The sequence below is a fragment of the Akebia trifoliata genome, chromosome 14 (assembly GCF_017979445.1).
Source record: "Akebia trifoliata isolate Shusen 1 chromosome 14, ASM1797944v1, whole genome shotgun sequence".
NCBI classification, from domain to species: domain Eukaryota; kingdom Viridiplantae; phylum Streptophyta; class Magnoliopsida; order Ranunculales; family Lardizabalaceae; genus Akebia; species Akebia trifoliata.
In genome coordinates, this window is record NC_141388.1 from 12,355,188 (window position 1) to 12,369,886 (window position 14,699).

Below are 14,699 nucleotides of genomic sequence, written 5' to 3' on the forward strand. Positions count from 1 at the left end.
ACTCCGGTTTCGGTTCCCTTTTTATTGGAATCAATTAGAATTGAGTTTAAAATGGAACTGAACTGATAGAAACTAGAATCGTTAGGTTCTATCTAATGGGTACCCGGAACCGATTTATTTTGTCATTTTTTTTTATATTATAGATGATTTAAGATATTTTTTTAATTTCAAAATAATTGCATGTTATATAAAATTCTTTAACTTTTCATATAAATTATCATTTGGAACTTAAAAGGAGTTACTCTTCTAAAAATTTATTACTTTTAATTAAGATAAATTTTTTTTTAAATCATTATTTAATATCTTTATTATAATAATTATAATTAAGTTAATAATTTTTATTGATAATATGTTAATTTTTTAATAATGATTTGAAATACAAGATCCTTAAGAACCGAACCGGAGCCAACCCATTGACACCCCTACTCAAAAAGGTTTTTTTTGTTTAATTAATGAATGTAATTACAAAATTCGGTCGAACCTGTTCAAACCACCACTTTGATCCGGTTTTTAGAACATGGCCAAAAACCGACCAAGTCAAGCCTGCCACTGAGATGTTAACGGTCATCAACGCCAAGTAAAGTTTAATATAAAAGCAACACCCTCCTCCAACGGTAACTTCTTATCTGTCACATAGTCGATAAGAACACGCCACGTAGCAACAACGAAATCTTCGTTGCTAAGGTTCAACATGTTGAACTTTGAACGATTAAAACTCCCCCCATTAAGAGAGAGACCGTTAAATACAAAATGGGGGCCAAAAACGAGGCAAATCGCCGCGCCTTAACTCGGATGGGACCCATTTTGAATTGGACTCGTTTCTTTCTCTCCTATATAAACCCATCGTCCTCAATCTGTATTTCGGTCAATTTCGAAATATTTAAAAAAAAAAATGTCTTGTGCCGTTGCGGTTGCGAGCTCTCCTGTGTTCTCTCCATCTAGGGTTTCTTCTTCAATCTTCTGCAAAACTACGGTTTCGTCTCCTGAAACCCTAAACCTAAATCACCATGGATCATCATCATCTGGTGCTGCGACACCATCTTCGCCTTTCAGGTTACGGCACCAACCATCACCGAGTGGACTACGGAGTTCTTCAGTTGTGGATTCTGGATCTTCTTCTTCTTCTTCGGCTATGATTTTGAAGAGGAAAAGACCGGCAAGGATCGATATTCCGGTTGCTCCGGTGAGTTTTGCATCGGCGACGGTGGATAATCCGGTGGTTTCGGAGTTGGAGATGGAGAGGGAAGGGTTTTCTGTTTATTGTAAGAGAGGGAGGAGGGAAGCTATGGAGGATAGGTATTCAGCGGTTGTTGATCTTCAAGGGGATCACAAACAGGTTTGTCCAGATTTTAAAATTGAATTAGGTTTTCTTCTTTTTGTTTCAATTCCTTGATTTATATCTGAGTTACGTAAATTATATAAACTAATTTATGATAACCCAATGGTTTAAGGGGGATTTAGTATGGTTGTATCTCTTTGATTTATAGGAAAATTAGGGAATATGATATCTTCTTAAGAGACCTGGAAAAGTAGAAGAAAAAATCTTAGAAATCATGCAAAAGGACCACTTTTGGGGGGAGAATTAGAATGGTTGAGAGATCATGGTGCGTGAAAATTGGGAGTATTGTTAGAAATTGTGGAAAAAGAGGTGAGAAATTGCATAAATTATTAAAACAATCAACTTTATTTGAAATACTTCTGGTTGGAAGGCTCTATCAAATGGGGAAGTAAGAAAATGTGGCAAAATATGTTAGAAATTGCATAAAATTTTCAGACTTTAGTAAAAAATACTTTTGGTTGGAAGCCCCAATAAATGGGGGGAACAAGGATATTTTAAAATTTTTGGAAAAATGTTAGTAAAAAACATTTTAGGAGAATTAGCATAGAGGTGAGAAATTGTGGAAACATAAAGAAAATTATCGGAATTTTAGCATAGTCTGAAAACATATTATTTGTATTGAAACGTAAAGATATGGAAAATTTAGGGAGAAAGATATGAGAGACATCATTAAGTAAATCATATACGGAGAATTTTGTCATTTTAGAAGCTCAGATGTGTACATGGAAATGAGAATTGTTGGGATTGTGTAGAAGAGTTGAGATTTAGAGAAATTACTTTAAACTTCAGATTTGGCTAATGAGAAATTATTGTAGAATGTCTATTTCACAACATTTTTTATTCCTTTTGTTCAAAGTTACGATTGGGTTTTGATTGCCTTCCCTTGGATTTTTGGGTATAATTGCAGGCCTTCTTTGGTGTTTTTGATGGACATGGAGGTGCAAAAGCAGCAGAATTTGCTGCAGAGAATATAGATAAGAACATTATGAATGAATTAACGAGGAGAGGAGGAGAGGGAATTGTTGAGGCAGTCAAACATGGTTATCTGACCACGGACTCAGAGTTTCTGAAGGAAGATGTCCATGGCGGCACTTGTTGTGTCACTGCATTGATCAGGAAAGGCAATCTTGTGGTCTCCAATGCTGGGGACTGCCGTGCTGTTTTGAGCAGAGGAGGGATAGCAGAGGCCCTTACATCTGATCACCGACCGTCAAGGGAAGATGAAAAAGAGAGGATTGAGACTCAGGTAAAAGCAGTACTCTCATTTATTCCTCTTTCATCTTTCTAAAAAAAAAATGATTGAAACACTGGTTTTTTGGCTGAATATTAGAGATACGACTCTATGTTTTGAAACCGATGACATAGTCCCTTGTCTTGAACATCTTGCCTTGATTTTTCTTCCTAAAACTAGTCATCTTCAAGCTATTCAATCTCTATGCAATATTTTGTAATCTACTCAAACTTACCTTCAATTCATCGTTTTCAACATAGGATTAACTCCTGGTAGAAAACCTAGATTTTTTAGCAAAAATTTCATCATTTTCTTCTTCTCAAAAGCTGTATTTTATTTTTGCTCTCGAAATTAGAAATCTTCAACCTCTTCAAGCTTTCTGTTAAAGTAACTTTAATCCATTCGACCCTGTCCTTCATTTTCTACCTTGCCTTAAGCCATTAACCCGTGTTAGAAAATCCTAGATTTTTCCACCCCAAATTCCTTTGTTTTTCACTTCAAAAAAAAAAAGTATACCTTGCCCATTGAAGGTTGAAGTAGGTAGATTCTTAAGGTTGAAGGGTGGGGATTATAAATTTTTACCAAAGAGGTTGAAGATGAGTGCATTTGGGTCTTTTTCCGTTAGTCTTTTAAGAAGACTGTGGGCCAAGGGAGGAGGCATGTCATCAATTTCAAAACATAGGGGGCTATCTCTAATATTTTTCAAAATGTGGGGAAGGAATCTAAATCACTTATTCTTTTTTTAATCATTTCTTGGTGGAAACTGAATTGAATTGGATCTGATGGGTATTAGTGAAATTTTCATTTTGTAGGGTGGCTATGTGGATTGCTGCCATGGTGTATGGAGATTACAAGGGTCTCTAGCTGTATCCAGGGGAATTGGAGATCGACATCTTAAACAATGGGTGATAGCAGAGCCAGAAACTGAAATTTTTACGATTAAACCAGACTGCGAGTTCTTAGTCCTAGCTTCAGATGGTCTATGGGATAAGGTAATTTGCCCCATAAACCAATCTTATTTCTGATTATCAATTATAATTTAATCAACAATCACATTTCTTCTTCCTTCTTTTTTTATTTCTTATAATTTTATATTTATGTTCTTTTTCCAGGTTACTAATCAGGAAGCTGTAGATATTGCTCGACCTTCTTGTGTAGACGTGGCAACACCAGCAATGTTGCTTGCCTGCAAAAAGCTTGCAGACCTAGCTATAACGCGAGGTTCTCTTGACGATATAAGTGTGATGGTAATCCAATTGGGAAATTTTATTTAATGGATACTTAGAATTTAGGCCTAGGGAATAATTTTTTTGTTCGCAAGTGTTGTTTTTTTCTTGGATAACCTTGCGGATAAGTTAGTGTAATGGGTTCATTCTTTTTCCATTTCATCGTAATTTATCATGAATGATGATACTGGTGATGGTATGTTGTGATGAAGTTGGCTCTAGTAGAATTTTGTAATTCGCATACATGTATTTATTTATTTTTCTAACTGAAAATCTAACATCTTCTATTAATGGCACATATTATTAGTGGCTTATGTATCTTATTGTTAAACTGATACTTCATTGGAAGGTGAATTCTTCAAGCAAACTGCCCTAAAACTATCTTGTCATTCGTAGCGAACTGGGTGTTTGCTTCCATGATTATAGCATATATATGATAATCAATTTTATTATCGGAAGACAAATTAATGAGGGAGAGACTAGAAGAGTACTTATAGAGACACATTTAAAATAAAATTTTGGAGTATGGAAGTCCTGTTTAGCTGTTACAAAAATCGTTTTACATATCCTGAATGGAATTTTCCTTGACCTTCTGATGGTAAATCCTGAGCCAGATTAGTTTTCAAGTTGTTTGTCTGACATTGATCTTGATATAACATGTTACGATGTGATAAATATTTCGAACCTGAGTTTTATATTAAAGTGTACTTGCAAAATAAAAAATTAACACAAAATCTGAGTTTTTTTTTTAAACTGTGATAAGATTATTTAAAAGTGATTTTTTTACGCCCTGACATGACATGGGTTAGAATCATAGCTTTTTCCTTTGGGATACACAACTGTACATCTCTATAAATATGTACAGTTATGTATCTCGAGAAAAAGAATCTATGATTCTAGCACATGCCATGTCAGTGGCGTATGTTAGAGGGGACATAAAAAAAACCATTATTCTTTAAATAATAATAATGGTTGCTTGGGAATTTGGTGCTCCATTTTCTGTTATTCGAGTTAAAATCTCAAAAAATGTGAATTCAAAAATCATTTTGACATCTTAGGAATTATTGTGTGCAGTGTTGCTCAAAGAAATTGTTCACGGTAAATTTATTTAGAATATAACGCAATGTATTAAGTATGGGACCAACTAGTTGCACGTCACTTAGTACTGATTGCACTCCAATGTAGAAAACTGTTTATTATGGATTGTTTTTAAAATTTTCGTCACATCCCTACTTATTATAGGAAGAATTTTACATCAATTCTGAAGATAAAGAATTCATCCTGAGTAGGAGTTCCTACAATTTTTATACAAAACCAATCATTAATTGGAACTCCTGTAGATTTTTAGCCTACTTGTAGATCATGATGAAGCTTTGAAAATTGAATCTAGAGTTTATGAAGTTTTGGTGTCGTGGTTCCTCTTAGATTTTTAAGAAGAAGAGCATTGCAACCCTTTTTATTTTGGAGTGTAATCATAATAATGGAGTGCAAGTGCTTTTTGTCGTTTTTGAAGTGATGGAATGCAACCGGTACTAAGTGATAATATAATTAGAAATATGCAAGTGAAAGTGTTAAAAGCATAAGACGACCCATGGGAACATGGATTGAGATGGTGAAAATGGATACGAACACTATACATAAATTTGGATAAAGACGTGACATGGATGTGTAAGAAGACTAGGAATTAGACAACCAATATTGTAAGGAAATTAGATAACCAATATTGAACGGAAATATATGATTGACCTATTCCAATATGAGATTGGATGAAGAAAAATTGTTCACGATGATTTAGGCTATGTTTGGATAAAGACAAGTGGAGAGAAGAGAAGAAAAACTTAATTTCTCTCCATCATGTTTGGATTGATAAGAGAGAACTTGAGACAACTTTGAAATTTTAAAATATCTTAAAAGAGATCTAGAGGCAGAGTTAGAATTATAAAATATTTTAAATGGATTTCTCTCCATTTCTCTCATCTTCTCTTCAATTCTTTTTCTTTCTCACCCCATTTAACAATCCAAACAAGAGAAATGAAGAGAAATTCATTTATTTTCTCTTCTCTTCTTTTCTCTCCATTTCTCTCAATCCAAACACAACGTTAGGCTGAACAAATGTGTGAAACGATGTCAATGTCACTCTCGGATGACTCCCCAATAAATATTAGTCTAAGGCTTGTTTAGTTTTCCAACATCTCAAGTCACATATTCATTGGACACATGGCTATTAATTTATATATGTAGGAATGATTTAGTCATTTATTTTTAGAGAATTGAAGTCTGAAATTAAGGTTTTAAGGAATTTTGTATTTTTATTTTGAGTCGAGAACCCTTAAGGTGTTCGATTTATATACATAGGAACATTGTCTATGTAACATAATTTGATTAGGAAACAAATGCATTGGGCCACGTGAACGGCTTGGTTATGAGTCTGATGTGTTTTAAACACCAACTAAAATGTACCATATAGACACCTATCCTATTTTATATGAACGGGACACTGTATTAATCTTACCCCAAAATGAATGGAATGATGTTGGAATGAGAATGGGAGCATAAATGTGAGAGTGTCACCATCAAGTTCAAAATTATCTTAAGACGATATAAGCTAGTTTTGGTCTGTGGTTAGGAATTAGTAGTCAAATGCAGACTTTGATCCTATGTTGTGGTATCAACCTGGACTTTAATAAACTAAGCAAGTTATATGTATGTTTGAGAAGGTTGATTCATAATTTTTCTCGCCTATCCTCATTCTAAGGTAAGAGGATCATCATCCAAGTAATATTCGATCCAAAAATCGGTATTTTCTTATGATTTTTAGTGTAAATTAAATGTCTAAAACTTTTTTATGCAAATCAATCCAAACAAGTTCACTTTTTAAAATATTGGTTCTACTCCATTCATGCAAATGAAGATGAAAGAAATAAGGACGTGTTTGATTGTAGGGAAAATATTTACCCTGAAAAATGATTTGTCAGACAAATCCTTTTCTATTGTTTAAGCACATTATGAAAAATTACACAAAAAATCTATTAAAAAGCCATGAGATATACATGTCACCACAAGCCATCTCTACCACCACCTCCCAGGAACAATGATGATTACATTTGAATTCAAGGAAATGCAGACTCATTGATGCAGAAGACAAAGAAATTCAGTTAGAAATTTAAAAATAACCGATGAATTCATATGCTCCTCTCTTAATACACTTTCATCATATATGATTTTTTATAACTAAATTAGAAGGTGGCATGTGCTGATGTGCAAACACACATGTATAAAAAGGGTTTATTTGTAATTTAAAGAGTAAGGTTAGCGTTATTAACTCAGTAGGATTTGAAATCTTACTAAGAATCATTGAGGTCACCGTGTGGCATTCAAAAACATGATCCGATGCCACATGTATGTATAGGACAAAATTTTATGAATTTTTTGTAAAAATTAATTTTCACCATTAAATTTTAATTTTAAGGAGTTCAGAAGCAGTCCATTTTCAAAACCTTGGAGGTCAAATTTTCTTATTCTTTTTTATATGAGTTGTTCCATGAAATGTAGAGAGTTGTGATGTTGGATTGCCAATTTGAGCTCCACTATCCTGGTATGATTTGAAATACTGAATAAAGGGTATTTTGAAGATTGTATAGGAAAAAGTGATATTTTTGTAGTTTTGAAAACCAATCACTGTATTATAGAGACATGGACCGGTGGGTTGCAATTTTATTAATTTTTTATTAAAACGACCTTCATTATTTTTAGTTTAGGGTTTTGTTAACATGTGCCTTAAGGACACATGTTAAAGTGCATTAAATACACATTGGGAATTGTTTTTTTTTTTTTTAATACCAAAACTTCCTTCAAAATTGTTTTTTATACAAAAAATATTTAATGCACCCTAACTTATGTCCTTAGGGCACACGTTAATAAAATCTTTAATTTTAAACATAAAAGTGAGGGTATTTATGAGATCCAAATTTTGATGTCGTGTGACAAATCATTTTTTAGGGGAAAAGATTTCTCATGCTTGAAGAAAATTATTTATTATATTTATTTATTTATTTATTTTGCACTCAAACACCATTAAATTTAAAATTTTCATTATAAACTATTTTCCTTAGAGTTTGTCATGCAATTATGCACATCCCGAATGGTTTTGAAAATTGGAAATTAAATGGAAAGTGTATCAATAGTATAGAGATCGTATGTCATCCCCCCCTCCCTCCCCCACAAACAAAAAAATTCCCCAACTTTTACTTATAGATGGCGTTTAGAGGTCCTAAAGAGAGCTAAACATTGTGCCTAACAATTTTTTCAATGTATGGGTTGGAGAATTTAGAATGAGCTGATTTTTTGTGAGGATGATCTCTATGATAAGGAGATCATCCTCACAAAAAATGAACCTATTTCAAAACTTTTAATCTCGTCAAAAGTGATTTATAAAAATCGAACGATTCACAATTCTTCAACTTGTGAACTAGGGTTAGAAATTTTAGAATGACTTGATTTTTGGTCATCATAGAGATCATCCTCACAAAAAATCAGCCCACTCTAAAAGTTTAACCCTTATTTTCAAAAATGGTTAGCACAATGTTTGACTCTTTTAGGGTCTTCGGACGAATCCCTTACTTATTGCATCAAATAAATGTTAAATAAATTTTATATCTAAGGTGCACTAAATAAGATTTGGGGTGTCAAAAGAATCTCTCTATTGCTTTCATTTGTGAAAGGGACACGTGGATGATATGGGGCTGATGTGGTAAAGGCACAGAATTTTCAGCGGGGTACACAGGGACACGTGGATGATATGGGGCTGATGTGGTAAAGGCACAGAATTTTCAGCGGGGTACACAGGAAAAAGATTTGCAATTCTGTGCCTTTGCCACGTCAGCCGCGTACCCATCTGCGTGCTTTCGTATAAGATAAAGAATCCGCCAAATTTTCTGGAAACACAAAGAAGAGGAAATGAGCAGAAGAAGAAGAAGCAAATGAGATTTTAAAAAAAAAAAACCTAATCTCTTCTTCTCGGAAAACCCTAATAGGTTGTATTTTACGGAAAAAAAAACCTTAAAATGGGAGAAGATGAAGATCAGAAATCTCGTCAGCAAATCAAGAAATCAATCCCACCCTACGTGAAAGCAATCTCTGGTTCGATCGGTGGAGTAGTTGAAGCTTGTTGTCTGCAACCGATCGATGTTATAAAAACGAGATTACAGCTCGACAGGTCTGGAACCTATAAGAGGGATTATCCACTGTGGGGCGACAATTGTACGGACAGAGGGTGTGCGGGCTCTCTGGAAGGGTTTGACCCCATTTGCTACTCATCTAACCCTAAAATACGCACTTAGAATGGGATCCAATGCAGTGTTTCAGTCCATCTTCAAGGATTCCGAGACAGGAGTTCTAAGCAATCGAGGGAGCTTGATTTCGGGTTTTGGGGCTGGTGTTCTTGAACCGCTTGTAATTGTCACACCGTTTGAGGCAAGTATGATAAGATCGAATTATGCCATTTTAATTTTGATTTTGATTTTTTTTATCTTAAAAAAAAGAAAATTTCTTGCGAATTTTGTTATTGGTTGATGTTTCGAATGTTCTATTGGTTCGTTCTTATAGTAGTTTATGTGGGTTCGTCTGGTTTCAAGAGTAACCATTTGTTTTAGGGTATGACAAAATACTTTCCTTACTAACTTAGTAAGATTTCAAATCTTACTGAGGGTCGTTGGGCCCACATGGATTAGCACATGGGCAATCCAACACAATAGCCTGCTAGATTTCATGGACAATCAATGTCTTCCTGCTAAATGAAACCAATATGGAGCTCAGAATCCTTATGGAACGCATTGATGTGAGCCAGTTAGTCAATTCCTGTGGCATTTTTTGGTGTGCCGATACCAATTCTTTTAGGCTTGTAGCAATGGAATTTCAAGAACAGCAATGTGGAGCTCATCACATTTGACAGCATTCTCAGTGTTGTAAAATTTTGGGTTATTGTGACAAAATCTCTCATTTCCTAGAATGTCCATTGAGATGTATAATGTTCCTAGAGTAAGTAACCAAAAGATACAGATAGTAGCATTACTTGGAATATAATCATAAGTGGTAAGAGTACTAGATTTTACTAAATGATGTGAGGTAAAATGGTCCCAATGGGTAGGAATTGAAGAAAAATGTGGAAAACTCGGTCTGAAGAAATACGTATTGGGTTTTTAAAACTTTTCAATATGGTTTAACAAGTTGAAGCAAGTCATCCATTCAATTCTATAACTAACCAAATGGATCAGGATGGAAGGATATTACACAAGCTGCCAATATAATGTAATCCTACTCCTTTCAGGGCTGGAGCAGGCAAGTAATGCTAAGAGCGTGAAAGTGGCAGAGTTATGATTCCTCCTATGAGTGCATTTTCTAGGCTTCCGTATGATGCCTCGTGAAATTTGCATCACAAAAAGTAAATTTAGATATATAATAATCAAGATAGAAAAAAGAAGACAGAAGAACAAGAAACAATGATTTGTTGACGAGGTTCGTACAGATTGTTAAGTACATCCCCAGACTAATGAGGAATGGAAATCAAGTTAACGGTCAAGGGTTTTGATGGAAAATTTGTAATTATATAGGTTATCATTTATTTGGGTCTAGATTTATCGGTTTATCATCCGGGATTATTTTAGATTTGTTATTTATTTAGATTACTGTTTTAAGATTTTAATTTTATGTTTTTTGGGTTTATTCTGATGTTTTATTAGCCCATGGTCTTAGTATAATATTTAGGGGCAGTTTAGTAACTTTAGTTTGTCTTATATTTAAGTTTATTAGGATTTGGAAATTAGGAGAGAGAAAGTTACAAAAATAAGGTTAAATTATTTGGTATTTTAGTTTGACTAGGATTCTTGATTTATTTTATTTATATAGATTATATTAGGATTTTATTTTAGTAATGAACAATGATGAATGAATATGATGAATAAAAAGAAAGCTTGAGCTTGATCTTCCCAACAATGGGTGTGGTGGAGGCCATTTTGGAATGAGTCCAGTATAACGTTTTTTTATTCTAATCTTTACTTCATTTTTCTTTTCTTTTTGTTCTTGTTTTACTTTTAGTTCTTTGTTCTTGATTTTCTTGATTATTGAAACCTACAAACCTCAACTCTTAATCAATTCCCCATTTTCTTTAACCATTTTCTCTATACTACAGTAATTGAAATAAAAAATTCATTTTTACCTTTTGGGTTTACCTGTCCTATCGTAAACCCAATCTCAAATCCTTAATCCTTACTCAAAAGCCTAAACCAAATTCCATTTTTTTTTATCTCCCCTCATCGTCCTGCATCATAGACTCATGGAGTCATTTCACTAACGGACACACTTAGGTGTAGAGCTGGGAGGAGAGCAACCTCACTAGACCATTACCATTTACTGCCAGGTCTTTAGTGTTTGCAATCAGAACAATCTAGCAGAGAGAAGCCATTCATATTTCGGTCACACAACCTGTATCTTTTTTGTTGATTGCACATATTTCTACCTTCCTGATGCAACTGAAGCATTGTTTAAAATGAGCTGCCTGGGCATAAAAATCTTCAACTCATAGGATTCCAATCAAACTGTCACTTAGGTGGTATGATCTCTATTCATGATTCTGAAATATAAATCTGTTCAATTGTGAGTTCAAGGATCAAGTCAACATTTTTAATTTTATTTTTAACTAAAAGGATGGATGGCATGTGTGTGGACCCTTGTTAGTAATTCAGAATACAGCAAAAATTTGATAAGTGAAAAATTCAGGTTCTATTTGATTTTGGATGCAAAAAATTCGATAAATGGAAAATACGCGGCATATGCTTCATACGTGTATTATCCGTCTCATTTCAAAAATTGGAAAACAAAAAATTCGGTAATACGATAGTGATGAAGTAATTGGTGATGCTGGTGGTGATGGTAATAATGATGGTGGTGATAATGAGGCCGTTAGCATTATTGTTCCATTGGTTTGTAAAAGAAGACCAAAGTCAAGGGACAACTCATCAATTTGAAAAATTAAGGTGTAATCATAAATAAATGTGGAGCTGTGTCATTATTTTTTAAAGATAAAAGGGACATTTGTCACCTAAAAAGGTGAATTCTTCCAAAATTTTGAAGCATGGCTGCATCAATGTCAACTTGTGTTACATGTCACAACATACAAGTTTACACTTGCAATATACAACAAATTACAATAGTATTTTTTTTTCCGACCAAGTTTTATAAAAATTCATAAAAACTGTGTTTTATTCTTTTTTAACTTAAAATACGTGAATTATTCAGAATAGTTAAATAATCCGGAGAATAATACTTTCACTGAAAAAAAATGAAAATTTGTGAATTTTTCAAGAATTAAACGGGAGATTGATAACAAGGCGGACTATGCAATCACTCATTAGCAGAATACTCAAAACTACTAGAATCATGATTGCACTACTCTTTAGACAGTACTATAAAATGGCCAAAAGCATCACCCTGCAGGTCTTCTGTCACATGGCCCTGTTGGTGACTGCCAAGATTGGGTGAGTTGATACAACTTGATCAAGTCTCTACAACCTGCAGTAAACCATTGTCAGGCTTTTGCAGTAATTCTTATGTTTTGAGGTCCAATGGATTTTGATAGTACGCCTTGATCATGATTGTAGTTAGATATTATGTAACATGTTCAGGTTTTTTATGTTGTATACAAGCTAGCACATCAAGTTTGTCATCTTCTGTTGCCCTTGCTTTATGGCAAGGATGAAAATAGCCACTACTTGTAATGTTGAATATGAATGTCATATGAATGTTGCCTCTTCTTCTCTATCTAAAAGGGGAGGATCTTCTCTTGGCAGGACTTATCTGGGGCTGCTTTGGAGGGAAAGAGGCAATCAATATGATTTTGAGGAATTGGCCCATGGAATGGATAATCTGGATTCATGAGTTGGTTAGTGGGCCTTATGTACGGTGCAGGATGGACACAAAATAATATAGGCACCAATATTCAGGGATTTTTGTGAAAGTTTCTCATCTTTTCTTGTTTTTATTGCTCCTGGTTCATAGTTTTACTACATGTCAGTTGGCATCATAGCTTAACCAGTATGGGTTCTAAAAATTAATGGATTTGCTTAGAAATCGAATCCATGGTTGTTGGCTGCAGGTGGTCAAGATTAGACTGCAACAACAGAGAGGATTGAGTCTCGAGCTCCTAAAGTACAAGGGTCCCATACACTGTGCAAGAATGATCATCCGTGAGGAAGGTCTCCTTGGGCTCTGGGCAGGTGCTGCTCCAACTGTTATGCGCAATGGGACGAATCAGGCAGCCATGTTCACAGCCAAGAACACGTTTGACAAGATGTTATGGAAGAAACACGAAGGAGACAGGAAAGTCCTCCAACCATGGCAGTCAATGGTGTCAGGGTTTCTGGCAGGAACTGTGGGTCCTGTGTGCACGGGCCCCTTTGATGTTGTGAAAACAAGACTGATGGCTCAGAGCCATTTGGGAAGTGGGGCGAAGTACAAGGGCATGGTACATGCCATCAGAACCATATATGTGGAGGAGGGACTACTTGCACTGTGGAAGGGGTTACTACCTAGGCTCATGCGAATTCCACCTGGTCAGGCCATTATGTGGACTGTTGCTGACCAGGTGACTGGCTTTTATGAAAGAAAGTATCTCCACAATTCATCTTTGTAAGTTGAAGATTTTGTTTGGGTAGCCATCCATTCTTTCTCTTTCATCATCTGTAACCATTTTTTGTTTCTGTCCATATAGATGCATTGAGAGAGTGATCAAATTCGAGGGAAGAAGAGCAAGGCAAGCTTTCATACATGGTGGTCTTTTTGGAGATATCGGATAAAATTGGACTGATACAGAGAAGATTAGCATGGCCCTTGCGCAAGGATGACACACTCAAATTGAGAGATGGTCCAACAAAATTTACCCTTCAAAAGAAAGAAAAGCTATCAAATGTGATTTGGTACTGACCTCATAAACTATTTAGTGAATGAAGTGGGCATGTGATGGAATTCATTCGTACTTTGGCAAGAATGATAAAACGGATGAAACCATTTATTTACAGGGATACACGGTCACAGGTCTGGGTTATTTTCTGTGATCATTTATAGGTCAATTGCAGCAAATGTGGTACATCAGTTGTGAGGTCCCTGGTGTAGACTGTTAAGATCTTGTTAGTCAGATTTTGGGTCACACAGGACGAAGTTTGATTTTTTATTTATAAGAGACTTGTGCCGAGGAGCAAGAGAATGGTGATTCGAGTCTCAATTAACTTTGAAATAGATAAGAGAGCATCCGATCTATTGAGGCATGGTTGCAAGGAGAGGATTTCCAATCATCTTTGAAGTTTGAAGCTAAGGTGGATTTCTTTGGATCATTACCATATATGATAGATGTGGAGTCATGATTGATACAATCAAGTTACGGACAAGACAACAAGTGGGGAGTGATAATATTTTTCAAAGCAAGAATGTTTAGTTGTTTTAACATGAGAGAGGTTAGTTGTGTTTTGACAGAGTAAGTTTAGAGCAAAAAGAGACAGAGAGGAGCACCAATATGATAATTAATCAGGGTCAAAAGACTTGTGAATTATGGATTTATAGTTGATATACTGAGCTAATATGCATGTTATATTACATAAGTTTTCCATCCAGTTTTGGGCCTATTTTTGTCCTTGGTGCGCTTTGTGTGGTATCATGGTTTATTACTGATGTAACTTGAAATACCAATGGTGTAATGTTTTGATGATGATGAAGATAGTTGCATAGGTGAAAAATGCAATTAATTGTTAGGAATTTATTTATTGGTTGTTTGTATTTCTGATATCTAGGTTACTAGATCTTTGGTAGGCGGTTCATGGGACATAAGTAAAATCATATGTAACAACAATCATTTGAC

The 14,699-nt window shown here is 34.8% G+C and overlaps 1 protein-coding gene, 1 non-coding gene and 1 pseudogene across 3 annotated transcripts; all 3 read left to right on the top strand.

The window, feature by feature from the left end:
- Positions 1-859: 859 nt before the first annotated feature.
- On the top strand, positions 860-4,114 carry LOC147386316 (putative protein phosphatase 2C 25). Its single transcript, XM_086423567.1, has 4 exons — positions 860-1,336; positions 2,247-2,585; positions 3,383-3,562; positions 3,683-4,114. Exons 1-4 carry the CDS (start codon positions 893-895, stop codon positions 3,842-3,844), a joined length of 1,125 nt encoding a protein of 374 aa, XP_086279693.1. The 5' UTR covers positions 860-892; the 3' UTR covers positions 3,845-4,114.
- A 4,611-nt stretch (positions 4,115-8,725) lies between these two features.
- Positions 8,726-14,450, top strand: LOC147386317 (mitochondrial succinate-fumarate transporter 1-like; annotated as a pseudogene). Its single transcript, XR_015172199.1, has 3 exons — positions 8,726-9,272; positions 12,640-12,731; positions 12,945-14,450. The product of XR_015172199.1 is annotated as a mitochondrial succinate-fumarate transporter 1-like (transcript).
- LOC147386318 (U6 spliceosomal RNA) lies at positions 13,622-13,724 on the top strand. Its single transcript, XR_015172370.1, has one exon. It is a non-coding gene; the product is annotated as a U6 spliceosomal RNA (small nuclear RNA).
- Positions 14,451-14,699: the final 249 nt, after the last annotated feature.

Coding starts and splice junctions, on each gene's coding strand:
- LOC147386316 (XM_086423567.1), top strand. CDS start 893: ATGTCTTGTGCCGTTGCGGTTGCGAGCTCTCCTGTGTTCTCTCCATCT. Junction 1,337..2,246: donor TTCAAGGGGATCACAAACAG/GTTTGTCCAGAT, acceptor GTATAATTGCAG/GCCTTCTTTGGTGTTTTTGA. Junction 3,563..3,682: donor CAGATGGTCTATGGGATAAG/GTAATTTGCCCC, acceptor TTCTTTTTCCAG/GTTACTAATCAGGAAGCTGT.